This window comes from Carassius carassius, chromosome 2 (assembly GCF_963082965.1).
Source record: "Carassius carassius chromosome 2, fCarCar2.1, whole genome shotgun sequence".
Classification (NCBI taxonomy): Eukaryota; Metazoa; Chordata; class Actinopteri; order Cypriniformes; family Cyprinidae; genus Carassius; species Carassius carassius.
This window is the reverse complement of record NC_081756.1, coordinates 47742572-47769505: the sequence shown is the minus strand read 5'-3', so window position 1 is coordinate 47769505 and position 26934 is coordinate 47742572. Positions and strand designations below refer to the sequence as shown.

The window sequence follows — 26934 nt, the reverse complement described above, 5'->3', positions numbered from 1 at the left end:
TGCTTACCTTTACAGTGTCCTTGTTGCACATTACTGTATCAAATTAAAAAGAAACTGACCTAAAATTCTAAAGTAAATATGTTAATTAATATTACACAGTACTTAATTGCATAATAACAGTATAATAAGGACACCTTAAAATAGTGTGATCAAATTTTAAAGCATTTACCGGTAGTAAACGACATATAAGTGTTAAAATTGAACTAAGATTAATTCATATTGTTTAAATATTGTTCATTGTTAACTCATATAATTAAATACTGGTAACAAATGTTTTGGTAAAGTGTGACCAAAATCCCTAACTAGAGTTACACTTCATAGTCACTTGAAGGAAAACTAATGCATCGTGCTTGTTTTGCATCTGATCTTGAGAAAAAAAGCCATCCTATTTATGGCTCTATAGCAATATTTTTCGAATAACAGTGAGGCGAGGTTTGCATTAATTTCCTAAAAGCTTGAAAAGTGTTATAGTTATTGACCCATTGTCACAGACCACATCACACACTACCACACACAGAGAACCTGCTGACAAAAAAAATGTAATTTTATATATGTATATAAACACTTTGCATTTAAGGAAATGTTTTTGAGGGTACATTTATGATAAATGGCTTGCGTTTCTACTTTTCAAGAAAATAAAAATAAATGCCTCCGTTTATGGCCACTGAGCTGAACAACACTGATGAAGAAATATGCAAACGCAAGCTTACGTAATAAAAGTGTGATTCTCAGGAATCTTGTAATGGGTAATAAAACTAAACTTTACAGAGGAAACTCTCCGTTCTGGCCTCATATAATCATATAAGATCCAAGTGAATAGTTAGTTAAAAAAACACTTAAGAAAAAAATATTAATCAAATAAAAATAAAACCCTAAACCCCAAAAATATACACTACCGGTCAAACATTTGGAATAATTCAGATTATTTAAATCTCTCAAGCTTAACGAGCGTTTGTTCGATGAGAAGTATAGCAAAAACTGTAACACTGAGAAATATTACAATTTAATTGAATATGTTTTAAAATGTGATGTATTTCCGTGTCACATGATCCTTCAAAAACATTCTAATACGCTGATTTGCTGCTCAAATATTACTGGTGCTCAGTTATTAATAATGGGCATCGCCAATGTTGTTTTTTTGCTTAATATTTATGAGGTAACCCCTTTTCTTTTCTAAAACTTTTATGAACAGGAATTTTAAAAATAACAGCATTTATGAGCAATTTCATGCATCCTTGAGCGCCAATAAATGAGAAAATCAGCACACTAGAAAAATTTCTGAAGATGCATTAATTATTCCGAACCAGTGTAGATGATCAGAGAGCAAAGCGATGATATAACGAGCGAGAGGGGAGAAAAATGAAGTGATAGACAGGGATGGACAGATCTGCATCTGATCTCTTCTCGATGACATCATGAGCTTCCCTGAGAGACAGGGACACACGAGAGACGCTGAGAGAGAGAGAGAGACGGATGGAGAGAAGGGAGTTTAGCGTGTTGGCCGTCACTTCTCACTGCTTTTCATCCTCAGCATCTGGAGGCGCTGCTTTAGTTTGTTCTTCACCTGAGGAGAAAAAATAAAAGCATGAGTCTTTGTCATTACAGTGGCATTGGTGGTTTAAGCTGCACACTATAAGACAAACTCTACACCTTCCATGTTTTATGCCTGAAACACAAAGCTGAAGTCAAGCTACACACAGCACGCAAATATACTACAACTAATTTCATATATATATAGTGCAGAGATGCCCAAACCAGGGCCTGAGGGCCAAAGTGTTGACCTTTGACTTGTCCCACCATGCCTTATTACAAGAGGCGGCAAAAAAGTAGGAAAACAACATGCCACTGAAGCTTCTCCTATGTTCTAATGTACTAGTTCATTCATTTATCTATCATTGAAAATTAAGAAAATAATAAATAAACAATATTAGTGATTTTAATTTAACAAATGTCAAAAAATATTTCAATTTGCTCAATTATTTTAGTCAGCGTTGTTATTATTACCAATGCATTTTAATATAAAATAGTTGGAAATAACCAAAATGGACCCCAGATAATACACATCCCTTGGTTTATTGTGTAGGATTCAGCATGAATTACAGCGTCGAGAATATTTTCAATATTCGTCAATAAATAGATAATAAAGATAATAATAACATTTGTAATAATAGGCTCACACTGTAAATCACATGAAAAGAGAATAATAATAATAATAATAATAGCTGTTGTTGTTTTTTTGACAAATCCTCAGGCAAAATGTTATGATCAAGCATAATCAGACAGATTCTAGATTCTGACTGAATGAGCCTGGCTTAAAGCTGAATGCAGAGACGCTTTTGACCACTAATTCTACATTTCAGTGTTAAAATGCTGCATGTTAAACCTAAACCGCTTCCATAATTCACTATTCTTAACAAAAGTGTGTTTATATCTATCTCTTTAAGACAGCAGCTCTCACACACCTCCCTGAGATGGTTTGACAGGTCTACATGTGCACATGGGAAGTTTGTGCAAAACTCAGCAATGCTTCAATGGGTTCGTCATTTATTTGGCTTATTAGGAGCAACACGTGTCAATAGAGCCGCTCCTTAATCAATAATGCAACATCAGTCGGTGTGTGAATGAGTGTGTGAATGGGTGAATGTGAGGCAACTTGTAAAGCGCTTTGGATGGCCATATGGTCTGTTGAAAGCGCTATATAAAAGCAGTCCATTTACCATTTATGAAGAGTAATTGTACTTAACCAATGCATTTTTTTAGTGCAAGAAACTTTCATTAAATAATAACTTTATTCAATAAATTGTTTAACACCATGCCAGTTTCTTGTCATTAAAACCCTACTCAGGTTAGAATTTACACATTTAAAGAAAATTATATTCAAGATCACTTTTTCCAAAATTCTAAAACTAAAATTTGAAATCCAAAACCCGTTCATGAGTCTCAAGAGAACGGAATGTACTCCGAGGAGTGGAAATATTACAATCGAGTTTTCATTAAAGTCATTTGTTGTTCGACTGAATTTGTCTCTAAATTGGATGACATGGTTTGTGGTCTTACTATGGCCCTTTCTGCGAACCTCAAAAAGGTTTTTAAACAAGCTGTGATTTTACCTCACTGTGCATTTCAGAACTATTCTTTTTAACATGCCGTATTTTCCGGACTATAAGTCGCACTTTCTTTCATAGTTTGGCTGGTGCTGCGACTTCTAGTCAGGTAAACTAAGAGAACTAAGAGAAAACATTACCGTCTCCAGCTGCGAGAGGGCGCTCTATGCTGCTCATTGCTCCTGTAGTCTACACTGAAGACATAGAGCGCCCTCTCGCGGTTGTAGACGGTAATGTTTTCTCTTGGTTCTTGGTTCTAAATAAATGCGACTTAGGGTCGTTTCGTAGTCAATGCATCTGTACGCATACGCGTCCCCGAGGCTACGCATCGTTACGCTTCGGCCGCCATTATGCGTCGGTGCGTAGCCAAATGTGTCGTCCTAGTTTTTGATACGCGATGTGTCGATGCACGCAATACTATGCGTTGTCGGTGGGGGCGACATTGCAAGTATTGTACATTAACCACTTGAGCTGTTATTTTGATTTTTTGAGAATTAGGCATATGCAATATTGGACCCACCGGTGGGTCCCCAGAGTTGATGTGGTTAATTTAAGTATATTGTGTTTACAGAAGAAGGTTTGAATACAATGGCGGGCGAAAAGGAAAAATTATGCGAACTTAACGGCCCTATCTCTGCGTTGCCTTTGTTGCCACCGATGTAAAATCAGCAACAGAATACACTCCTCTTCAGTTGCCATTGTGATCTGAATATCACGCGACCCGACTCTACTAATATCACCCTGACTCTACTACCCCCTGTTGCGTGAGCGGTGTATTGCATACACGCATCGCCCGTGACGCTTGCGTCCACTGTTTAGACTATGAAAGGGAGCACGTCGCTCGCGTTGCTTGCTCGCGTTGACTATGTAACGGCCCTTATAGTCCAGTGCGACTTATATATGTTTTTTTTCCTCGTCATGACAAATTTTTGGACTGATACAACTTATAATCATGTGCGACATATAATCCTAAAAATACGGTAATCAATGGTTATGTGATGCAGACTTTGCTTCAGTCCGGTGGGTGTCTCACCGTCTCCCTGTGTGTCTGAGGTCCAGAGTGTCAGGTTGTCCCGCAACAGCTGCATGATGAGTGTCGAGTCCTTGTAACTGTCCTCACTCAGCGTGTCCAGCTCCGCAATCGCATCGTCAAACGCCGCCTTCGCCAACCTGTTGGAGGAGTCAGACTGGCTTTTTCAGAGGGGCTTTTCCCATAAGGCAGTGGTTCTGAACCAGGGGGCTGCACCATGAAGTATTCAAATGAATAAAAAAATGTAAAAATATAATAAATTACCAAGTAAAAAGATCTCATTTTAAAGGATAAACACAAAATGGAGATGTAGACTGAAAACATATTTATTTTTCTCTCTATATAACTATTGTTTTTATTAAAAGCCAGGAAAATGCATCATGGCTAACTGCGTAATAAATCAACCCTCCCATTTTCTGCTAAGAAGTCACATTTATTTTTATAGTGGTTTATAGAATATAGACGGTTTCAAAGCAGCTTGACATGAATAAACAGAGAAATAACAGTGTTTATTTTCTACAGCACGTCAATTATGAATTTAGACAAGTATTACTATTCGGCTGAAATTCTGTACTCGTCCAATAGTGTCAGTGCAGTTAAATTGATAATATTAATCACTATAAATTTTCTTTTAAATAAGATTGATATGTTGACAGGCTACAAATATTGTGTCAGAAAACAGGGTTCTTCTCAAGGAACCACGGATGTTGGGAATCTGAAATGCATATATATATAATATATAATGCCAAGATTATTAATCATTAATATATATGCAAACGATTTTAAACTTTTAGGATGCACACAGCCACATTTATCACACATATTTAGGAATTAACCTATGAATGGCTTACCTAGCCACAGGATTATTAACTAAAATCGAAACAAACAAAAACAATAAAAATAAATGATAATAATCATTATGTGTGAAAAAATTACATTTAAAAATAAAATATTTAAAAAGCGTATTTTATTTCAACTAGTTGCTAAGGGAACATCTCGTTTTCATTTAGTTTAACTTGATGTACTAAAATAACTCAAGGTTTATTAAAAATAAATAAATAAATAAAGAAATAAGAGATAAAAAAAATACAAAATTATTTAAAATGAAAACAGAAAATATCAAAATAAAAACTAGTTCAAAGTATGAATAAAACTATACGAGTAGATCAGTTACCCTAAAATAACACTGCTTAACCATAGGTGTGTGTGCATATTAATATTGGAAAGAAACAAGTTAACATCAAACAACAAACACTACACAGTTTGAGTGAGGAGAGAAGCAGCTAACCTGCAGGCGCGGTCAGGGGAGTTCAGGATCTCGTAGTAGAAGACAGAGAAGTTGAGAGCGAGTCCGAGCCGGATGGGATGTGTGGGCGGGAGCTCAATCATGGCGATGTCACTGGCAGCTTTATACGCCACCAAACTGTTCTCCGCTGCTTCCTTCCTGTCATTACCTGTGGCAAACTCTGCTAGGTACCTGTCGTAGTCTCCTTTCCTGCGAACACACACAAGACACAAAACCTAGCTTCATTATCTTCTTATTAGCTACTATTCAGAGCTCCTGCTGTCAGAAACACCAGTATAATGAATGAGCAGGCTACTGTATGCTGGAGCATTAAAATACACACTATGCAAATTTTCTTCTCCTAAAAGAAATTATAAAAGTTATTCACATGCCTTTTTTGGTTAAAGAAGAGAAATTAGAAAGTAAGTATTATGCAGTTAGTTCATGCAAAAATGTCTGGTTCACAAACAAATGACTCTTTTGAACCGTCTGAAGCAGTTTGAGCTCAAGCAGCACAGATCTGCAAGTTGCTCAATCAAAAGTCACTGTCAGACCGCGACTCTGACTCCCAATTTGTTTACAAACAAGTAGTGGTTGACCGATATATCGGCCGATATTTGGCATTTTACAAATATCGGCATCGGCCGATAAGATTTTCTGTTTGGCTGATGTATTCGGTCTTATACAGATAGAAGTCTGTCTAAAAATCTGCTATAACAGTTAACCAAAGGAATTAATGTATACAGAAAATATCATAACGATTGCTTTTATATTACTAGTAAAAAAAAAAGGCAAATATTATAATACTTTCTCGTTTACCGTCAGCATTCAGCAAATCCACATTTACATCATTCCAACAAATATTTCAATGAATAATGAACATTTAATTTCACAAACCTTGCAGACTCAGTCGAGTCCAGCTGTGAGATCTTGTGAAGTGTGCATGTTCTCTGTGTGACGATCGGTCCATGCAAATTCAATATTTTATACATTAAATTCATGATTTAAAATTATGCCGCGCTTTATGCGTTTGCCTACTGTCATATTCATATCATTTTCTCTGTGTGCTGTATGTAAAATTTGTGTTACCTTGGCTTTATTTGAAAAATATGATTCCCAGTGCACACAAACTTCCCAGAATACTGAGTGCTCTTTTGGTTACGGTTTACTTCCTTTTTAATTATATTTTTATTAAATATTTATTTATTTGTGAAAAATACTATGTCACCTAAAATATAAGTATGTTTATTTCACACTTTTTAAAAAAAAAAATCCTTTTACAAATGATTTCAAATTCCTTGAATATTATTGAAAAGAAATTCAATTATATCGGTTTTATATTGGCCACCCTGCTTTCCAAAACCAAAATCGGTCAACCACTACAAACAAGCCACGATTCAATGCTGGATATTCAGAAAGATTGAAACTAAAAGACAATGCTGTGCTGACCATGTCACACCTCAGGAGTTTTTATTGCATGGTCACTTTGTCTGTTATTACAGATCGTTTGATGTTATGCTTTATTAACCTAAATCACAGCAGCGTCCATCTATGAAGGCTATTAAAGAAGAAATAAGTCACCTACATCTTGCATGGCCTGAGGATGAGTAAATTAAAAGCTAATTTTCATTTCTGGGTGAACATTCCAGGGGATCAGTTTCTAAATAAACTGATAAAGTCCTACAAAAATGTACGTTTACATGTCTGCATTCAGCAGACCCTTAAATCCTAAACGATTTAGCGTGCATGATTAGTATGCTTTAAGGCATGCATTTAATAATTATGCACGTTTCCTGGGAATCAAATCCATGACCTACATGAGGTAAAAGTTTCATGCTCTACAGAAATGTCATATATTTAGCATGTAGAACTCGCCCATCTTAAAGACCTATAAAGTCTTCAATGCATGCACTTTATTTTCTTCAAACACCTACATTTTGTAGTAGAAGACTTTGGATTCTCCCGTGTTGGCTGCAGGAATGAGGTGTTTGTCCAGGACATCCAGTATGTCACTGCAAACAGATTTCAGCTCATTCTCAACCTGAATAAGATAAGACGAGAAACCGCAGAGGAATTACAGCATCTAGATCACTGCACACATTACGGTTTCTGAGACATTAAACCCACAGCTTTCCAAGGGATGGATTGAAGCATTATAAACAAGCACTGAGGTATTACAAAGAACAAATGTTTATTAAATATATATAACATTATGCTTTCAAAACGACCAGCAAATTAATGAATCCGTTACACCATTTGTTTCACTTAAATTATTATGGTTCTTCTGACAGAATTTTTGGGTGAACTATCCCTTTAAGGCTCTACGCGTCTCACCGCTTGTCTGTATTCCCGGATCATCTTGAGCTTGCCCTCTCCTCCCTTGCTCTCCTCTTTCTGCTCGATGCTGCTGATGATCCTCCAGGAGGCTCGTCGAGCGCCGATCACGTTCTTATACGCCACCGATAACAGGTTTCTCTCCTCTACGGTCAGCTCTGTGTCCTTTCCTGCAACGCTCTTCATGGACTCCACCATTTCTGAAACACAGAGACGAGAATCATCCTAAAGACACAGAGGAAACCACCATCAAAGATCTGGAGAGCAAAGGGGGAAAAATGAAATGATACATTTAGTGCATAACAACAATGAGTCACAGACTGGGAACTGAGTGGTTTAATAAAGCAAGTTAATGTCAAAAGTAGTAAGTTCAGATAACATTAATGTTTGTAGCAGAAGTGTTATGCTGAAAAGCTTGAGGGGGGGGGAAATGCAACACACTTTGTAAGATTTTATGCAAGATTTTGGTTTGTCTATCTGACAGTCCTCTACATTTGTATCGATCTGACTATACAGATGGCAAAAACCTTAAAACTTGAAGCATTTAAAAATATTTTAATAGGTTTTCTTAAGCTTACAAACATCACCCATTTAGTTCTCGAACATACAAAATGTAAATCTCAATAGTCCATGAAAAAACACAATGTACAAATGCATTCTCTTTTTTTATTAAAATGGGGTAAATTGCCTTGTTTATTACCCGCTGTGACATACTTAATGCACAAAATGACCACGTATTGTCAACATAGAGGTCCATAACACCATCGATACAGTAAAAACATCCAATAACAGCAGAATACACCGCTGGATTCAGCCTAGTCATTGTTGCATCACCTAAAATATGAACGCAGAAAGGAAAACAATGTATCATTTAGTGCGTTGTTAAATGTTGCATATCTTTTGCATTGCGTGCACTCCGATCTGTTACTAAAGCAACTGTTTCTAGTAACGCTACAGTATCAGATGGGCAGATGTTCTTCGCAACATTTGCTTTAGTTGATGAACAATGCAGAGCTTGGGCCTCTCCTGGATCTTTCTCCTGGGACACGTGTGAAGGGACAGAGAAAAGATTTAGGGTTCAACACGCAGTTAATTGAATCGGAGACACGACCTCCCCGTGTTCACGGCTGTCCCTCGGATCTAATTCAAACGGGTGACAACACATTTCGCCCAAAAACATCAACTCACCATCGTATCTCTCGGCTTGTTCTGCTAGTTTAGCCTGGTAAACCAAGTACTCTCGATCTGCCATGTTTACTGGGAGCCGGGAGGAGGTGAGAGACGCTGTCTGTTTGTGCAGACAGATGCAAACGGTGTAGAAAACGGAATAGATATGTTATATTGGAAAACTAGGTGCAGCAACAGCAGCTTAAAATCCTCGTATCCGAGAAAGAATCGATTCCGAGGCTTTGGGAATGGAGAGTCGAATCTATCCGATCAAAGGGAATCGACTCCTCATTCAGAGCCTTCTTAACGAACCAGATCGAAAAAGTTAAACTCGGAGGTTATTTTAGATAGATCGTGACGTGGCCGAGAAATAAACCAATGTGTTGATGTTAATGTTCTGGCTGTTTTGTATCGGTGTACAATTTGTTATATGTGTGCAAAGCACACGGTTAAAGTAAACATCATGCACGTCATGTCTTGTTCATGTTATAAACGCATATTCACTGCTGAGCTGTGGGCTATGACTCATTTCTTGCGCAATGCAGACACAATTACAATATAAAATCAATCAGAGAGATATAAATGCATCGTAACTGAGGCTACTTTCTATGACCATAATATCTGACGAAATTAGGATCCTTCAATCTAAAAGTCGGAGAATCGAAAACGAATCGAACACAACAGTGAGGAATCGAATCCAGATCCGCGAATCAGAGTGGGACTCGATTCCAAAAATGTCGGATTCGAACAGCCCTACGGGGAGCCTGTACTAAATATGGCGACACAACACCATCCGGGAACTTCGCTCGGTTCAGCGAGTCCTGCGCATTTCCTTCGCGAGGGACGTTTTGTGACGTTCATACAAATAATAAATACGTTTATCCTCCTGACTACCAGAAAAAAAACATATACATATATATATATATATATATATATATATATATATATATATATATATATATATATAAAGTTTAGTGAATTTAGTATTTTTCAAGTCATTACATTGTTTAGAAAAAAAAGGTAAAATGGAAAACATTTTTTTAAACCCTGCAATGCAACCAATATCATTTTTTTTAATAAATATATTTTATGTCATGCTGTGTCCTCTGTAGTGTCCTCTATCTATAAACTGTATCTAATTTGCATTTTAATCTGTTTTTGGTGCAAAATGCAATGAAAAAATAAGTGTAATAATGGAAGTAACAATTGCCAAGATTGGCTAAATAATATCTCATATATTCTTTAAGTCCTGGGGCCAGTTGCATAAAAAGTTTAGAGTAGTTAGACATCAATTTTCTTTTAATTCAGTTACATGAAAGCACACACATACACACGCGCGCACACACACACACACACACCTTTCACAAAATGAAATATTGAAATTATGATTTTATTTATTATATATTATCTATTTATCATTTACTTTATCATAGTTTTTAACAATTATATGAAACTAGAAAAAAAATAAGGCATGATAAAAGGTTTCAAAGTCAGTTTTTAATCTGATTTGCATATAAGCAAAAAATGAATGATTGAGACACTATAATATGTTTATCACACATATTAAAAGGATAATTCTTGTTCTAAATCAACTGTGACGAAACTGTACCCTGGGCCCTTCAGAATGACTCTGGTCTCACCATTCAGCTGCTAACAATAAAATCATCCTCTTGCCAGATTTGTTCCACGATGCACCAATTTTCGAACAAAAATTTTAAATAAAAATGGATGCAAGAAATTTAAAAGAAGAAAAGACTAAGTGAAACCTTGCTAATAAATTCTTTGTTCATCCTTGATGAGTCTTATACTGAATAGTCCGTAATTTATTTACTCAACTCAATTTTACAATGAACGCAAAAGCAAAATTAAAGTTACACTGCAAAAAAGGTGTGATGTTTGGCATAAAGATCCTCGTCCTTCACTGGTCATCTGTGGAGAGGTACCAAGTTGCACCTATTGACAGAATAAAAATGCCATTAATTATGACCCATTTATTACGAATTTGATATTTTCCTAATTAAAGTTAGTACAATAAGCACATTCTTTACCCTAGTAGTCCTCTACCAGACCATTGCTTCGGAGTCAAATTAAGATGCATTTCTTGTCCACTTCGAAGCAATCCAACACGCAGGGATTTCTAAAGTGAACATAAATCACAGAGACTGAATTAAACTGTATCGTGTAGCACATAAACAGGAATGTAAAGTATTAAAAAGAGTCTTTAACTGAAAGGAAAGAGTTTCGAGTTAGAACAAACCCCTTCACTGTGTTGGACAACAGAAGCAACGTCATGCAGATTCCTGAAGTTTTGTGTGTTTACAGACCCAAACTCTATAATCTCATCACCGACGCGCAAACCCTACAAACAGAAGAACGTTTTTACTCATGAAGAGTCCACCATGAACAATCAGCCGCTTCGTAAAGTGCTGCACATCTGTTTTAAACTCTCTATTTGCATAATCAGTTTGTGCTAATAGATTCAAAAGAGACTTAAGTACTAATAGGAAACTAAATAAACCTTCCAATGAGCAGCTTAGAAGAAAACAGTCAACATGCAATCATTATATGATATAACTAAAATATATACAAGATTTTCAAAGTCAACATGAAAAGCATTTAAAGGTTGCAGCATTTTACTAAAGTAAATCTTCTGATTTCAGATGTTTTAAGCAAACAAGTTAGGTTTAACTCATTAAATCTGTGAATGAATGAACTCACGGCCTGAAAAGCAGGAGAGCCCTGTGTGACGGCGTCCAGCAGTGCAAACGGATCTGAAAGAGACACAGCCTCCTCAGTGGCTTCCATCTTTCTCTCATCTTTCTCAGGTTTGATCCTTGCTGAGGCATGCAGCTTATGAAGGGCCTCCTCGATCTCCACCATGATAGCCTTGTGATCATTCTGTAAACCTTTATAAATTATAAAAAAAAAGAACTTGAAGAGTTACAAGAACGATTAGAGATGCTTATATATATATATATATATATATATATATATATATTATATACATGGAAAAGTTAATTTCAGTAATTCAACTCAAATTGTGAAACCCAAGTACAAATCATAATATGGTGACATGCCAATCAGTTAATCAACTCAAAACACCTGCAAAGGTTTCCTGAGCCTTCAAAATGGTCTCTCAGTTTGGTTCACTAGGCTACACAAACATGGGGAAGACTACTGATCTGACAGTTGTCCAGAAGACAATCATTGACACCCTTCACAAGAAGGGTAAGCCACAAACATTCATTGCTAAAGAAGCTGTCTGTTCACAGAGTGCTGTATCCAAGCATGTTAACAGAAAGTTGAGTGGAAGGAAAAAGTGTGGAAGAAAAGAAAAAGATGCACAACCAACTGAGAGAAACACAGTCTTATGAGGATTGTCAAACAAAATCATTCAAGAATTTGAGTGAACTTCACAAGGAATGGACTGAGGCTGGGGTCAAGGCATATAGTGTCAAGGAATTTGCTGAACCACAAACAACGTCAAAGGCATCTTACCTGGGCTAAGGAGAAGAACTGGACTGTTGCTCAGTGATCCAAAGTCATCTTTTCAGATGAAGAGCAAGTTTTGTATTTGTATTTGGAAACCAAGGTACTAGAGACTGGAGGAAGGGTGGAGAAGCTCAAAGCCCAAGTCGCTTAAAGTCCAGTGTTAAGTTTCCACAGTCTGTGATGATTTGAGGTGCAATGTCATCTGCTGGTGTTGGTCCATTGTTCACCTGTTTACCGATAAATTTAGGAGCACTTCATGCTTCCTTCTGCTGACCAGCTTTCTGAAGATGCTGATTTAATTTTCCAGCAGGATTTAGCACCTGCCCACACTGCCAAAAGCACCAAAAGTTGGTTAAATGAGCATGGTGTTGGTGTGCTTGACTGGCCAGCAAACTCACCAGACCTGAACCCCAGAGAGAATCTATGGGCTATTGTCAAGAGGAAGATGAGAAACAAGAGACCAAACAATGCAGATGAGCTGAAGGCCACTGTCAAAGAAACCTGGGCTTCCACACCACCTCAGCAGTGCCACAAACTGATCACCTCCATGCCACGCTGAATTGAGGCAGTAATTAAAGCAAAAGGAGCCCCTACCAAGTATTGAGTACATGTACAGTAAATGAACAGTTTCCAGAAGGCCAACAATTCACTAAAAATGTTTATTATTATTATTGAATTATGATTATATATAATTATATACTTATGAAGTATTCTGATTTGTTGAGATGTGAATTGGTGGGTTTTTGTTAAATGTGAGCCAAAATCATCACAATTAAAAGAACCAAAGACTTAAACTATTTCAGTCTGTGTGCATTGAATTTATTTAATACAGTTTATACAGAGTTTATATATATATATATATATATATATATATATAATAAAATTGAGCAGTAAATCATCATAGAATGACTTCTGAAGACCATGTGACAGTGAAGACTGGAGTAATGATGCTGAAAATTCAGCTTTGATCACAAAAATAAAATTACATTTTAACAGATATTTATATAACAGTTATTCTAAATTATAATAATATTTCACAATATTTTACTGTGATCAAATAATTATAGCCTTGTTTAGCAGAAGACTTTTTTTTTTCTTCAAAAATGTAAAAAAAAAAACAATTTTAACAAAACTTGGACCAGTATTGTGTGTGTGTGTGTGTGTGTGTGTGTGTGTGTGTGTGTGTGTGTATATATATATATATATATATATATATGGAGAGAGACTGTTTATTATGAAGTATTGTAATCAGATTTTGTCTTTTTTTTTTTTTTTATCAGTGACACCAGTATTTGACCTCACACACTGTATGTGTGTTGAGTGAACGTGATTTTGGTTATTTCAAATCCAGTTGGAAATCCAAAACATTCACCCGGGGTTAACAAATGTTTTCATATGAATTACACCAACATTTATTCCTTTACAAAGAAACACTGTAGTACTAACATGCTATGGTACTGTGATATATACTATGCTACTGAATGATTAAAATATGAATATACTTTTATACATATCAGTGCTATTATCATGATACTTTTTGTGTTCACTACTATCAAAAGGCATAAGAAAATTCATCATTTAACCCACAGGTGAAAAATGTACTCACAAGAGATATTGTGCCTTGCTGTTCGGACCTTGTACAAATCCACATCTGCATGAGGAAAGCCTTCCACATCAACCAGAGGAGCGTCCATGCCTACACCTTCCTGCGGTGCAAACACACACACACACACACACACACACACACACACACACACACACACCATATTGATGAAATGTCTTTAGAACACATTAAAGAAAACATTTTTCAAAGATGCATCACATGTAGGGCTGGGATAAACGATTATTTTTTAAACGATTAATCAAGCGATTATTTTGTCGATGCATCGATTAATCTAACGATTAATTTTTTCAGACCGATTCGCTTTCGATTATCTCCCCATTAATTGACTACTAACAATTTATACATGTTGATTTACATATCTGAATGAAAAAAACATCAATTCCTTAACATTGCAATATATGTTTATTGCTCTTAAAATTACAAAATAAAAGACTAAGAATGCATTACTTTGCACTTGTATAGAGATAGCATTCAATAAAACCTTGAAGCCTTGAAAACACATAGCTTCCTGAAACAAGCTTACTGAACACATGAAAATATGAAATGAAAATGAAAATAACAACAACTTGATGTCTAGCATTCAATAAAAAAGGTCACCCAAAATACTTGTTTAGAGCAATTAAAAGAATACAGTAACCAATGTAAACTTGAGGGCTTTAAGCTAATACAGAGAGTGCTTTTACAAAGAAAAAAAAAAATTAACAGTGGGAGCCAGCAGCCTGTCATAGAGAAAAAAAATCTCCGAATGCTCCACGTGAAACTTTGGCGTTCCGCCCTTTTTCTACCGTGTCTAATGATTTTGGTTAATATGCACAAGGGAGAGAGAGAGAGAGAGAGAGAGAGAGAGAGAGAGAGAGAGAGAGAGAGAGAGAGAGCACTCGTGTAGTTTGTATATTCAGCGCACATAAGGTAAACGTTTTGCAAACGTTTTTTAGAGAAATAAAAACAGGTCGACGAATCGATGCGCATATTTTGCGTCGACATATTTTTTTCGTCGACGTCATCGATGACCTCGACGCTTTGTCCCAGCCCTAATCACATGTGTTAGTAGACAAAAGTATTTCTTTGTGATTGAAGGACTTGGTCTCCTGCTGTATAATATTAAGCCAAAACATATCAGCACGTATCATGGCTGGTTATAATAAACTCTTACAAATCTATGGCCAAAACAGAGCAAGAGGGCAGACCATTAGTTTATTTTTTCAAATAGATTTCTGAACAGTCTTCCAATAAAGTGACCATTAAATTAATTTAGAAAATGTGGGATGTTCAGAGTGGGCTTATACGGGTCAATGAAATGATGCAATTTTCTATCTATTATTTAAAATTGATTTGTGGGAACAGCAGCTGATATAGATTTATTAAAAAAAAAAAAAAGTATTTGAAAAATCAACAAAAAGATAAAAGTACATGACTGTGTGGAATACATAAGACAGCACTGGGAAAGATAAATTAATATTAGGGCTGGGAGGATACAGTAATCTGCGGTTATATAACTATTGCGATTCGATATTACAATTTATTGTGATTTTGTTTGTTTATTAAAGACTAGACAATGGAAAATATTTGATTAATTAATTATACCCTTAAAGAGACTGTAAAGGAGTCATATTAACAAAAACAATGCATATCATGGTTTTGCTGTCTCGCGCTGGCTTGAAATGTATACAACGTCATCTAATTCATCGCTGTATGAAAGCACCGCATGAAAAAATGTCATACGCCGATTGGTCAGTTTAAAAAAAAGCCAACTTCTCCCAATCACCTCTTAAGAAAAGTAAAAGAATTAAATCGTATAAATAAAACAAATAACACTGAAATATAACAACACTGAAATAAAACAAACGACGGAATCGCAATAGTTAGGTGAATCGATTTTTTTCTCGCATCTCTATAAAATAGTCAAAATAGACTCAAACTGCAAATGCATTCAATCAATTTGCAACATTTGAACGTTTGTGCACACACTGTGTATTTATGTTTTCATTTGGGAAACATATTTTGTACATTAATTACTGCACTTTATGTTAACTAGAGTTTTTGCATGTGAATTTCTTTTTGCACGCGTGCGTCATATTTATCCGTTATGTATACTGGTAATTTTGACACTAATCTGACTCCATACAAATCACTAGGTTTAAAATGCCGTATTTCACTTTTGTAATAAACCATTAAAAAAAATCTAGCTGTTAAATGTTATTAATATGCAAGTCGCCATCACGTCGTATGAGAACGAACTAATTAATCCGCTTCCAAGCAGCCGACAAAAGTGTCTCTTCGGGCTTAGCGATAAAACATATTGAAATTCATAAATATTGATATCTATGGCTTGAACTTACGGTTTTGAGCATGTCGCTGTATGCTTTAATTTGCTCTTCAATGTCATCTTTTCTTTTTATCAGAAGTCGAACATCGTCTTCAGTAACTCGTGGCCCAACATCGTTGTTTTTCCCTGTCATTTTCATGAGAAGTGCTGAACTGTTGTTGTGTTTTTTCAATAAGCTTTCCAAATGATTCAACAGAAGCATTACGTTAACACGGATCTTACTTCTTCAATGGATTCACTTCCGGGTTGAACGAGTTAAATGACTGCCACCTATGAGCCGGAGTGTGGATCTGACATGAAAAAAAGTGCTGCTAATGCTATTGATACATAAATAAATGACATTCTTTGGTGGACATCAATTCACACTTCAAAAGGTTCAAGAACAGATGCTTTAGAGAATTGCTGGATATACTTTAGTGCTAAAGGAACTTGTTTAGCATCCTCCAAAACAAAGTGTGTCATCATCAGAGGATCTGTTTGATATCTGTTTGAGGGAAACTAGTCAACAGAAATAATAATGGACACCCTCGTCTAATACAGGAGAAGTCCCATAGGCCTACTTAAATCTAATTCTGCTTCTACAGTTGTAATATAGGCAAGGCATGTTTATAGCACATTTCATACACAATGGTAATTCAAAGTGCTTTACATAAAATAATGTAAAATAAACGTGAAGAAAAAAAAATAAAACAAGCAATTTTAAAACTTGGAAAATGGTTTAAAATTTGACAGTTAGAAATAGAAAATTATTTTGCATTAAAAAAAAAACAGTGTAAACAAAATGTACACTTACAAAATGTAAAATGCAGTGCAATCGGTTCGGACATCGCACTGTGCTCATTAAACAAATGCACAGCTAAACAGATGAGTTTTAAGTCTAGATTTAAATGTGACTAGTGTTTTAGCACATCTGATCTCTTCTGGAAGCTGATTCCAGCTGTGGGCGGCGTAGTAACTAAAGGAGGACTCCCCTTGTTTTGTGTGAACCCTTGGTATTTCTAACTGACTCGATCCTAATGATCTGAGTGGTCTGTTAGGTTTATATTCAGTGAGCATATCTGCAATATATTTCGGTCCTAGGTCATTTAGTGACTTATATACGAGTAAAAGTACTTTAAAATCAATCCTTAATGTAACTGGAAGCCAGTGTAAGGACCTGAGGACTGTTGTGATATGCTCAGTTTTTCTGGTTCTAGTCAGAATCCTGGCAGCAGCGTTCTGCATGAGCTGCAGCTGTCTAATGGTCTTTTTGGGAAGGCCGGTGAGGAGCCCATTACAATAGTCCACCCTGCTGGTGATAAAGGCATGAACAAGTTTCTCCAAGTCTTGGCTGGAAACAAAACATCTAATTCTTGCAATGATTTTTAAATGATAGTATGCTGATTTAGTTAATGCTTTGACATGACTACTGAAACTAAGGTCTGGCTCCAGAATCACACCAAGATTCATGAGAGTATATAGAGTTCTTCCTTGATTTGCTGCTAAAAGATGTCAAAACGGCATAATTGTGTAGACACTGTAAAAATTGTCCTGTAAATTAACGGTAATATACTGGCAGCAGGGATTCCAGCAGTGTACTGTAATTTTACAGTTTTGTTTTGGCTGAAATTTGAGTACACTAAATGTATACATTTAGAGTACTCAAATTTCAGCCAAAAAAAAAAAAAAAAAAAAAGATTTATTCACCAAAATAATACAAAGACATAAAATAATAATGAAATATAATATATATAATTAAATTTAAAAAGCAACATTGAATTATTCAACACTTACACATTTTTGAACAATTACATTTGATGTAATTTCTTATTAGCTAAACTAGTAAAACTACACATTCTTAACCATTAGTTTTAAGCGGTGTAGTCTTAGTTTGTGTGATACACTCTAAGAAATGTCTGTAAAACTAGGGCACAATATACTGCAAGTTGCAACATGAAGAAACTTTCCATATTGATTTTTCACAGGTTTTAACCCGCATTTTAAGTTAGGCATTGTATTTTGTGTTTTTGAGTAACAACTTAGCAGATAAATAAAGAATAAATAAAATCACTAGTTCCTTTTTTGTACATATATATTTTTTTCTTTTAATGTACTAGATAAAAAAAATAGATAAATCTTAAATTAAATTTTTAATTTTTTTAGAGACTAAATTTAAGGCATTTAGTATGGAAGACCAAAACTGCCAAAAAAAAAATGAATGATGATATGTCAACAATAAGAAAACTAAATAATCCAAATTGTGAATTGTATTAAACTTTTCAAACAATTTAGAAATAAATGTATGAATTTACAAACTTACTAATGGATTAGGCTATTCATTGACTCGTTATAGTGAATTGGACTTTACAAAGCCGATTCACTGAACCAACTCTCTCGAATGAATCAATCCTTACAAAGATACATATGAAAGAGTACGGTTTATAACAGACCGATTTAACAGAATGAATCAAACTTCCCAAAGATAAACATGAGAAGACCGTTTAGAACGAATTGAGAATGAATCTAATTTTCCAAAAATAAATAAGAGAAAGAGAACCGTTTAGAACGAACTGATTCAATAGAATCAATCACTTACCATCAACGACAGTGTGGTTGTCATCACCATTCCTTCACAGCAATACTTGAACTTTAATCATATCCATTTCATCCCTGTGTCATTAACATGAACAAAAGTTTATATAGCTAATAAAAAATTACTTTTATAATCTTTATCCATTGTTTAATGAACATCACTGCATTAAACACCTGGCTGAAGACTGTTCTTATCAGCTATAATTAGCATTTTATTAAAATTTAAAGAAAAATCGTTTTGATAAGAGTTGTACAAGTTTTGCTTTAAATGTATTACAGCTTGAAGAAACTGGCATCAAACATTAAAATTAGTAATATTAAAGCACTAATATTACTCCATTGAGGTGTGCTCATATTTGAGATATGGCAGATTTATATAATGATTTTCTTAAAGTCTTACAGTCGCTGCCATAACAGGCAGTTGTAACACTTTCATATCTTATATTAAATTGAATTTTATGTAGTTTTTCTACAATGTTACGTCTAACACACATACATCAGCTTAAAAGATGGCTGTTAGATTTATAGAAATCTGTGAATCGTGATGTAAAATGTAATGTCTAACAAAATTTCAAACGCGTGTATAGTACCTTTAAAAGAAAGCGAGCCAAAAAAGTACCATATTTTATTCAAAAGCAAATGCAATTTTATATTAAAGATAGAAAAAAAGAAAAGTAAATCACTGTCACACACAGTTTGTTAGTATTGCAAAGGAGAACTACATATACAGCATCTTCATATTTACATACAAGTTACAACCAATGAAAATTATAAATATATCTTAGTTAACTTACAGCAGTTACAAAAAGACAAGAAGCACACTGTTAAATAACTGGCACCAACCCTACAAACAAAAGAAGTGGTTATAGAGTTTAAAATGAATCAAATGAATGCATATTTGCTCAAAAGACTCTGCGTACATTGTGGAAATCTGACATCTTTTCTGAAAATCAAGGAGGGGAGGAAGAGGAACTAAACATCGTCAGCCAACAATCTGATCTGAGCTGCCAAGACCAATAAACTACTGTGTGGCCTGAACGCGCCATGAGTTTTAGCAGCAAAAACCAAGTCCTGAACCCTGGACAACTTCCTCTGAGGTGGATTTGAGAACTTGAACAATCCTCAAAGAAACTTTACAGAAAATAAACCTGTACAAAACAAATCCGAAAGCATCATAAACACTTCCAAATATACAGGTGAATATTTCAACAACAACTAAAAAAGAAATCACGTCCGAGTCAAACTCGAGCCAAAATAAAAAAAAACTGTTTTGAATTAAAGGTCTAATATTTAGCCCTTTGCAAAGCGAGATTATTTTTATGAACATTAAACACTTTTTCCACATTGTTCTCATCCTCATTACCCTTAACTTTAAATCTCATATTAGATTCTAATGAATACAGTATTTTTTTTTTTACAGTATTACAGTAAGTAAAATCATTTAAATCAGCATATTTAAATGCTTTACAATTCAAATATGTGACCCTGGAGCTCAGAATCAGTCTTGAGTCTCTGGGGTATATTTGTAGCAATAGCCAAAAAAAAAAAAAAACTTTTTCTTTTATGCCAAAAATAATTAGGATATTAAGTAAAGATAATATTCCATGAAGATACTTTGTTGATTTGCTATTGTAAATATCAAAACTTAATTTTTGAGTAGTAATATGTATTGCTAAGAATTAATCTGGAAAACGTTAAAGATGATTTTCTCAATATTTAGATTTCTCTGCCCCCTCAGATTCCAGATTTTCAAATAGTTGTATCTCGGCCAAATATTGTCTCAGTCCTAATAAACCATACATCAATGGAAAGATGATTTATTCAGCTTTGAGAAGCTATATAAATCTCAATTTATCTTCATTGACACTTAAGACTGGTTTTGTGCTCCAGGGTCACATATATTACAATAATGAGAATCTATTATTATTATTTGCATTACGGTAATGAGAAAAAATAAACAAAAACAAAATCAAAATAAAACAGGTCTCATTTCTTTTCATTTTAGGGTCAGCATGACCTGGACGTTCACCTGTCAGTCAAATTCACCTACACATTAGCACGGCCTTATTTCATACACGGCTAAATAATGTGCAAGAGCAAGGTGCTTTACAGATTCTGCTCCAATGTTGTTTGTTTTGGTTGCTATATTAACTCTGAACATATTTTAACATCAAAAAAGAAAAGCCAGAAGCACGTACCATATTTATATACATATGTATGAATAAGTTTGGAATAATTAAAAGATTATTTAAAGTTTTTGAAATAAGTCTCTTATGCTCACCAAGTCTGCATTTACTACTAATACTATTTAATACTGGTGCTCAAATATTAATAGTGATTCTTATTATTAATAATTTTTGAAAATATTGAAGTTTTTTTTTTGTAAAACAATGTTTTTTTTCAGGATTGGTTGATGAATAGAAAGTTCAAAAGAAAAGCATTTATTTGAAAAGAAACCTTTTGTAACATGTCTTTACTGTCACCTTTCGATTAACTGAATGCAAAATAAGTGTTTTTTTCTTTTACTTCAAACATCTGAATGGCAGAAAATATTAAGCAAAAAATGTTTTCATTATTGATAATAATCAGAAATGTTTCTTGTGCAGTAAATCATCATATTAGAATGATTTCTGAAAATCATGTGACACTGAAGAGTAGAGTAATGATGCTGAAAATACAGCTGCGCATCACAGAAATACATTACATGTTAACAGATATTACAAGAGAAAATAGTTCTTTAAAATTGGAATATATTTTACAATATTTCTATTTTTACTGTATTTTTTTGATCAAATAAATGCAGCTTTGGTAAGCAGATCATTAAAAAATTCTTAATCCAAACATATTTAAAAACTGGCTTCATCTTTGACAAAATAATTGTAATACTCTTTCAAATGGATTGCAATTTATTAGAAATAATCATTGTAACTGAAAAACAGATTCTTCTGTCCTTTGGCACCATCACAAATGTGTGTGAGCGAGTCTTTCAACAGTCCCGATGCGTTTAAAACTACTTCAAAATACGAAAACATTAAAAACCCAATCCAAAGTACAGAAAGTTCATAAATACATTTCATCGTGGCAAGATGAGGACTGGACACTGACACACCTCGCGAGAAACCGACTGAACTCACAGTCCGTGGACTGAAAACATGAGCTCGCATTAGAAACAAAGAGTAGTTTACTTCAGAGAGTTTCTCTCGTGTACAAAAAAGGCTCAAAATATCTGTCAGACTCTTTCTTTTTCCTTCTCACAAGGTCTCAGACTCCAGCGAGCTTCGTGCATCTCCAGAGTTTACAAAAAGTGTGTAGCGTAGTCCGAAAGTAGATCCAGATGAACGGAGCGAGATGATGGAGGGTCTGTGTGCATGTCGCCGTACCATTTTTAAACATGTATTATTGACATTTAGAGCAATGCAAAGGAAACTTTCAAGTATGAGGTCCATCTCAAAACTATTTACAGTTAATTTGGCTGTTGGTGTGTGTATGCATTAGCTTCCCTCTGTTTCAGTTGCTTAAGTATATATGGTCCGTATGACTGAACCTACTGGTTTGACTTCTACTAAAAGGGTGTATTTAAGCCTTTTTCTGCTCAGAAGTTTCTGTTCTCTCATATATGCCTGCCGTGTTTGTTAGTAGAGTTCACACTTGGCTCTCAGTCGAGGTTTTACGGTTGGGGACCCAGCCGGTGTCTGGATGTGTGCTGTGATGCGGAGCCGTCACGGTGTGGGCGGTGCTTAGACTCGAGCACTCTGATTGGTCGCCCTGCAGCAGCTGCTCTGTCTCTCCGTCGTTCAGAGAGGCAGAGCTCGCCTGTAGAGAGACTGTGTCTGTACGCATACAGGCATGAAGCCCGGCTCCTCGACACACCTTCAGCTGTCTCATGTCTTCCCAGTAAAGATCCTCTCCTGAGAGCAGACACACGCCTTCCACGATGCGGATCTTCTCTTTAGTGTAGCCTCCATCACAAACGCCCTGGACCTACAGACAGCATGTGAAGTGAGATTAAATAATTACAAAAAATTATATACTTTTAAAGAACATTTATAAGTGCAAAATGCACATAATGTTTTCTTAGACACTTAATTGCATGTAAATGCAATTGAATGTTACATTTGTTTTTAAAGTTTTAATTTATAATTGAATGCAATTAATTTAACTTTAGAGTGCTTTTTAACCAACTTAATGTAATTGTTACCTCTATAATGAAAATTTGCTGAAAATGTACTGACCCTGAAGCCATCTTCTATGCAGATGAGTTTGTTTCTTCATCAGATTTGGATAAATGTAGCATTGCATCACTTGTTCACTAATGAATGCTCTGCAGTGAATGGGTGCCGTCAGAATGAGAGTCCAAACTGCTGATAAAAACATCACAATAATCCACAAGTAATCCACAGCACTCCAGTCCATCAGTTAATGTCTTGAGAAGCCAAAACCTGTGTGTTTGTAAGAAATAAATCAATCAAGACTTTAAGCCATTGCTTCTGGCCAAAATACGATTCCATAATCCATAATAACGCTTCCTCCAGAGAAAAACGCCATTCCCTGTTGTCCAAAATCAACCCAGGTATTTGTTTTTGAAATGTTTTGGACTGTTCTGGCTTGTAAAAGGTGCTTGATCTCTCCCGATTCAGATGAGACCACTTTCACTGAAGAAAGCAATATTATGGATAATGGTTTTTAATTTAATTTTTTTTGCAAGAAGCAATGGTTTAAAGTCTTAATGATGGATTTGTTTCTTACAAACATACAGTTTTTCACTTCTCAAGACATTAACTGATGGACTGGAGCGGTGTGGATTATTGTGATGTTTTTATCAGCTGTTTGGACTCTCATTCTGACGGCACCCATTCACTGCAGAAGATCCATTGATGAGACACTAATGCAATGCTACATTTCTCCAAATCTGATGAAGAAACAAACTCATCTACATCTCGGATTACTTCTATTGTCTTTAAAATATATTAAAGTCTATTGCTGGATGTACATACACGCATTTATCATAAATATACTCTAAAGAAACCTGTGTGTCATGTATTTAAATATATTTGTAACTTCACATTTGTCTGATGTTGCAATTTAACAAATGGGCTTCATGTAGATATTTAAACACCACAGCATTTCTTTTCATAGCCTAAGAATAAAAAACATGAACACTGCAACCACTGCATTTCACAATTCATGCTACCTCAGGCACAATACACTAAGAAAATAGCCAATAATCTCTTAAATTGTAACAACTATAAATGCTCTCTTTTTGCAGTCTCATGCACGAATCTGATCACATGCAAAAAGACAATGATGGGATGCAGGATTTGAGATCAAGCGGTTGGTCACAATCACACGGCTGACTTCAAATATGGGAAGCAATATTTTCCCAATTTGTTGAGCTACCTTGTTTGCCATTCTGATGAAAATAAAAAGGGGGATGTCAAAAGATGAAAGGAGAAAGGGAGTTGTAAGGATGATTGAGCTGTCATGGGGAAAATAAAAGATGAGTGTGGACTGAGTCTCTGTAAAGTACCGCTCACGAAAAAGAGAAAACCAGTTTAACTGGTTAAGAACAATTATGTCATCAACAGCACATTATGTTCATCTAAATGATTCTTTTGAAAAATCTTCAAAGACAAGAACGATAAACAATACCTCTTTTTTATATCGCAGCTGGTTGTTTATTGCAGGTTTCTGTGCAGTCTCTATTTTAACCTCCTGTGTTGAAGTTCTGTATGAAGGGTTGCTGTAAGTCAAGTTGCTTACTCCTGGTTCTGCAAACTTGAATTTTTTATGCCTGGAATGCAAAAAATAATGACAACATCTAGTATTCATCTTATTTTGAGCAGCTGAGAAATTTTATTCATTCATGCTTCACAAAAGCTTACCTGTAAATAAGGAAGGCAGCGATGAGTATCAGGATGGCCAGTATTGACAGAGCTCCACCAATCACGTAGCTGATATGAGGGCTCTCGTCTTCATAAAGAAAAGTGTAAATGGTTAATCCATGCTAGATTTACTCGTACACAACAATTTAATATCAGAGTTGTAATTATTTACCCCGAGGTGCAGACACCACACTGTTCTGGATGCAGTCCTCCAGACTGAGGCTTGCGTCTGTACAGCTGTGAGGAGAAAATGATAGGATTTTTTCAGACAATAGTTCACTTGATTCTTAAAGAAAACCTTATCTTAGGCTGCGTAGCTGCAGTTGACTTACTTGCCCCCTGACAGGCCCTGACCAGGTTTCTGTGTGGGGTGTTTTTTGGGGGCTTGAGTACCTTTGGAGTCCTTCTCGGGTGCCGTGGGAATGTAACCAGAGACTAGTCCAAAAACAGAAAGGGAATACTAATAACTGACCCCATTTATGCATCATTGATAATATTAAAAGGAAAATATACATGGGTATTGTGTTTTTATGAATATACATGATAAAAATATACTTAAAAAAACAAACAAAAAACACTTTAGATATGTTGCCTTGCAACTGTATGACGGCGTTTTAGTGGCACGGGAAAAAAAAAATAGAAGATTATGAGATAAATTGTAATATTTTGAGAATAAAGTCGAAATGTTTCGAGAATAAAGTCATAATACTATGAGAATAAAGTCAAAATATTTCGAGAATAAAGTCGAAATGTTTCGAGAATAAAGTCATAATACTATGAGAATAAAGTCAAAATATTTCGAGAATAAAGTCAAAATATTTCGAGAATAAAGTCTAAATACTACATGAATAAAGTCAAAATATTTTGAGAATAAAGTCGTAATACTACGAGAATAAAGTCAAAATATTTAGAGAAGTCTAAATGTTTCGAGAATAAAGACATAATACTACGAGAATAGTCAAAATATTTTGAGAATAAAGTCGTAATACTACGAGAATAAAGTCAAAATATTTTGAGAAGTCTAAATGTTTAGAGAATAAAGTCATAATACTACGAGAATAGTCAAAATATTTTGAGAATAAAGTCGTAATACTACGAGAATAAAGTCAAAATATTTTGAGAAGTTGTAGTACTACGAGAATAAAGTCAAAATATTTTGAGAAATAAAGTCGTAATACTACGAGAATAAAGTCAAAATAATTTGAGAATAAAATCGTAATACTACGAGAATAAAGTCAAAATATTTTGAGAATAAAATCGTAATACTACGAGAATAAAGTCAAAATATTTTGAGAATAAAATCGTAATACTACGAGAATAAAGTCAAAATATTTTGAGAATAAAGTCGTAATACTACAAGAATAAAGTCAAAATATTTAGAGAAGTCTAAATGTTTCGAGAATAAAGTCATAATACTACGAGAATAAAGTCAAAATATTTTGAGAATAAAATCGTAATACTACGAGAATAAAGTCAAAATATTTTGAGAATAAAGTCGTAATACTACAAGAATAAAGTCAAAATATTTAGAGAAGTCTAAATGTTTCGAGAATAAAGTCATAATACTACGAGAATAAAGTCAAAATATTTTGAGAATAAAATCGTAATACTACGAGAATAAAGTCAAAATATTTTGAGAATAAAGTCGTAATACTACAAGAATAAAGTCAAAATATTTAGAGAAGTCTAAATGTTTCGAGAATAAAGTCATAATACTACGAGAATAAAGTCAAAATATTTTGAGAAGTCTAAATGTTTAGAGAATAAAGTCGTAATACTACGAGAATAAAGTCAAAATATTTTGAGAAGTCGTAATACTACGAGAATAAAGTCAAAATATTTTGAGAATAAAGTCGTAATACTACGAGAATAAAGTCAAAATATTTTGAGAAGTCGTAATACTACGAGAATAAAGTCAAAATATTTTGAGAAATAAAGTCGTAATACTACGAGAATAAAGTCAAAATATTTTGAGAATAAAATCGTAATACTACGAGAATAAAGTCAAAATATTTTGAGAATAAAGTCGTAATACTACGAGAATAAAGTCAAAATATTTTGAGAAGTCGTAATACTACGAGAATAAAGTCGTAATACTATGAGAATAAAGTCGTAATAC

General features: G+C 34.7%; 3 protein-coding genes across 5 annotated transcripts in view; all 3 read right to left on the bottom strand.

The window, feature by feature from the left end:
- Window positions 1-1306: 1306 nt before the first annotated feature.
- Window positions 1307-9153, bottom strand: LOC132110995 (14-3-3 protein epsilon-like). The gene is made up of 6 exons (XM_059518159.1): window positions 8942-9153; window positions 7754-7953; window positions 7354-7460; window positions 5423-5629; window positions 4138-4274; window positions 1307-1564 (listed from the first exon to the last, which is right to left on the bottom strand). Exons 1-6 carry the CDS (start codon window positions 9003-9005, stop codon window positions 1512-1514), a joined length of 768 nt encoding a protein of 255 aa, XP_059374142.1. The 5' UTR covers window positions 9006-9153; the 3' UTR covers window positions 1307-1511.
- A 1585-nt stretch (window positions 9154-10738) lies between these two features.
- On the bottom strand, window positions 10739-16517 carry LOC132110987 (26S proteasome non-ATPase regulatory subunit 9-like). Its single transcript, XM_059518144.1, has 6 exons — window positions 16376-16517; window positions 14019-14118; window positions 11639-11826; window positions 11178-11279; window positions 10969-11057; window positions 10739-10873 (listed from the first exon to the last, which is right to left on the bottom strand). Exons 1-6 carry the CDS (start codon window positions 16499-16501, stop codon window positions 10846-10848), a joined length of 633 nt encoding a protein of 210 aa, XP_059374127.1. The 5' UTR covers window positions 16502-16517; the 3' UTR covers window positions 10739-10845.
- Window positions 16518-21441: 4924 nt separating this feature from the next.
- Window positions 21442-26934, bottom strand: part of LOC132110953 (low-density lipoprotein receptor-related protein 4-like) — a 123267-nt gene continuing 117774 nt past the window's right edge. For 2 of the 3 annotated variants that reach the window (XM_059518096.1, XM_059518104.1), the window contains exons 34-38: window positions 25148-25250; window positions 24988-25052; window positions 24816-24903; window positions 24583-24724; window positions 21442-22914 (exon numbers count right to left, since the gene is read on the bottom strand). In XM_059518096.1, coding sequence (XP_059374079.1) covers window positions 22576-22914; window positions 24583-24724; window positions 24816-24903; window positions 24988-25052; window positions 25148-25250 — 737 coding nt within the window. In that variant the 3' untranslated portion in view covers window positions 21442-22575. Of the gene's footprint in view, window positions 22915-24330; window positions 24410-24582; window positions 24725-24815; window positions 24904-24987; window positions 25053-25147; window positions 25251-26934 lie in introns of all 3 variants that reach the window. The other variant, XM_059518114.1, reaches the window with a different exon arrangement.

Coding starts and splice junctions, on each gene's coding strand:
- LOC132110995 (XM_059518159.1), bottom strand. CDS start 9,005: ATGGCAGATCGAGAGTACTTGGTTTACCAGGCTAAACTAGCAGAACAA. Junction 7,954..8,941: donor ACAAGCCGAGAGATACGATG/GTGAGTTGATGT, acceptor TCTGTGTTTCAG/AAATGGTGGAGTCCATGAAG. Junction 4,275..5,422: donor TCCCCTGACCGCGCCTGCAG/GTTAGCTGCTTC, acceptor CTCCTCCAACAG/GTTGGCGAAGGCGGCGTTTG.
- LOC132110987 (XM_059518144.1), bottom strand. CDS start 16,501: ATGAAAATGACAGGGAAAAACAACGATGTTGGGCCACGAGTTACTGAA. Junction 11,280..11,638: donor GCTCTCCTGCTTTTCAGGCC/GTGAGTTCATTC, acceptor TTCTGTTTGTAG/GGTTTGCGCGTCGGTGATGA. Junction 10,874..10,968: donor TCTGGTAGAGGACTACTAGG/GTAAAGAATGTG, acceptor TTCTGTCAATAG/GTGCAACTTGGTACCTCTCC.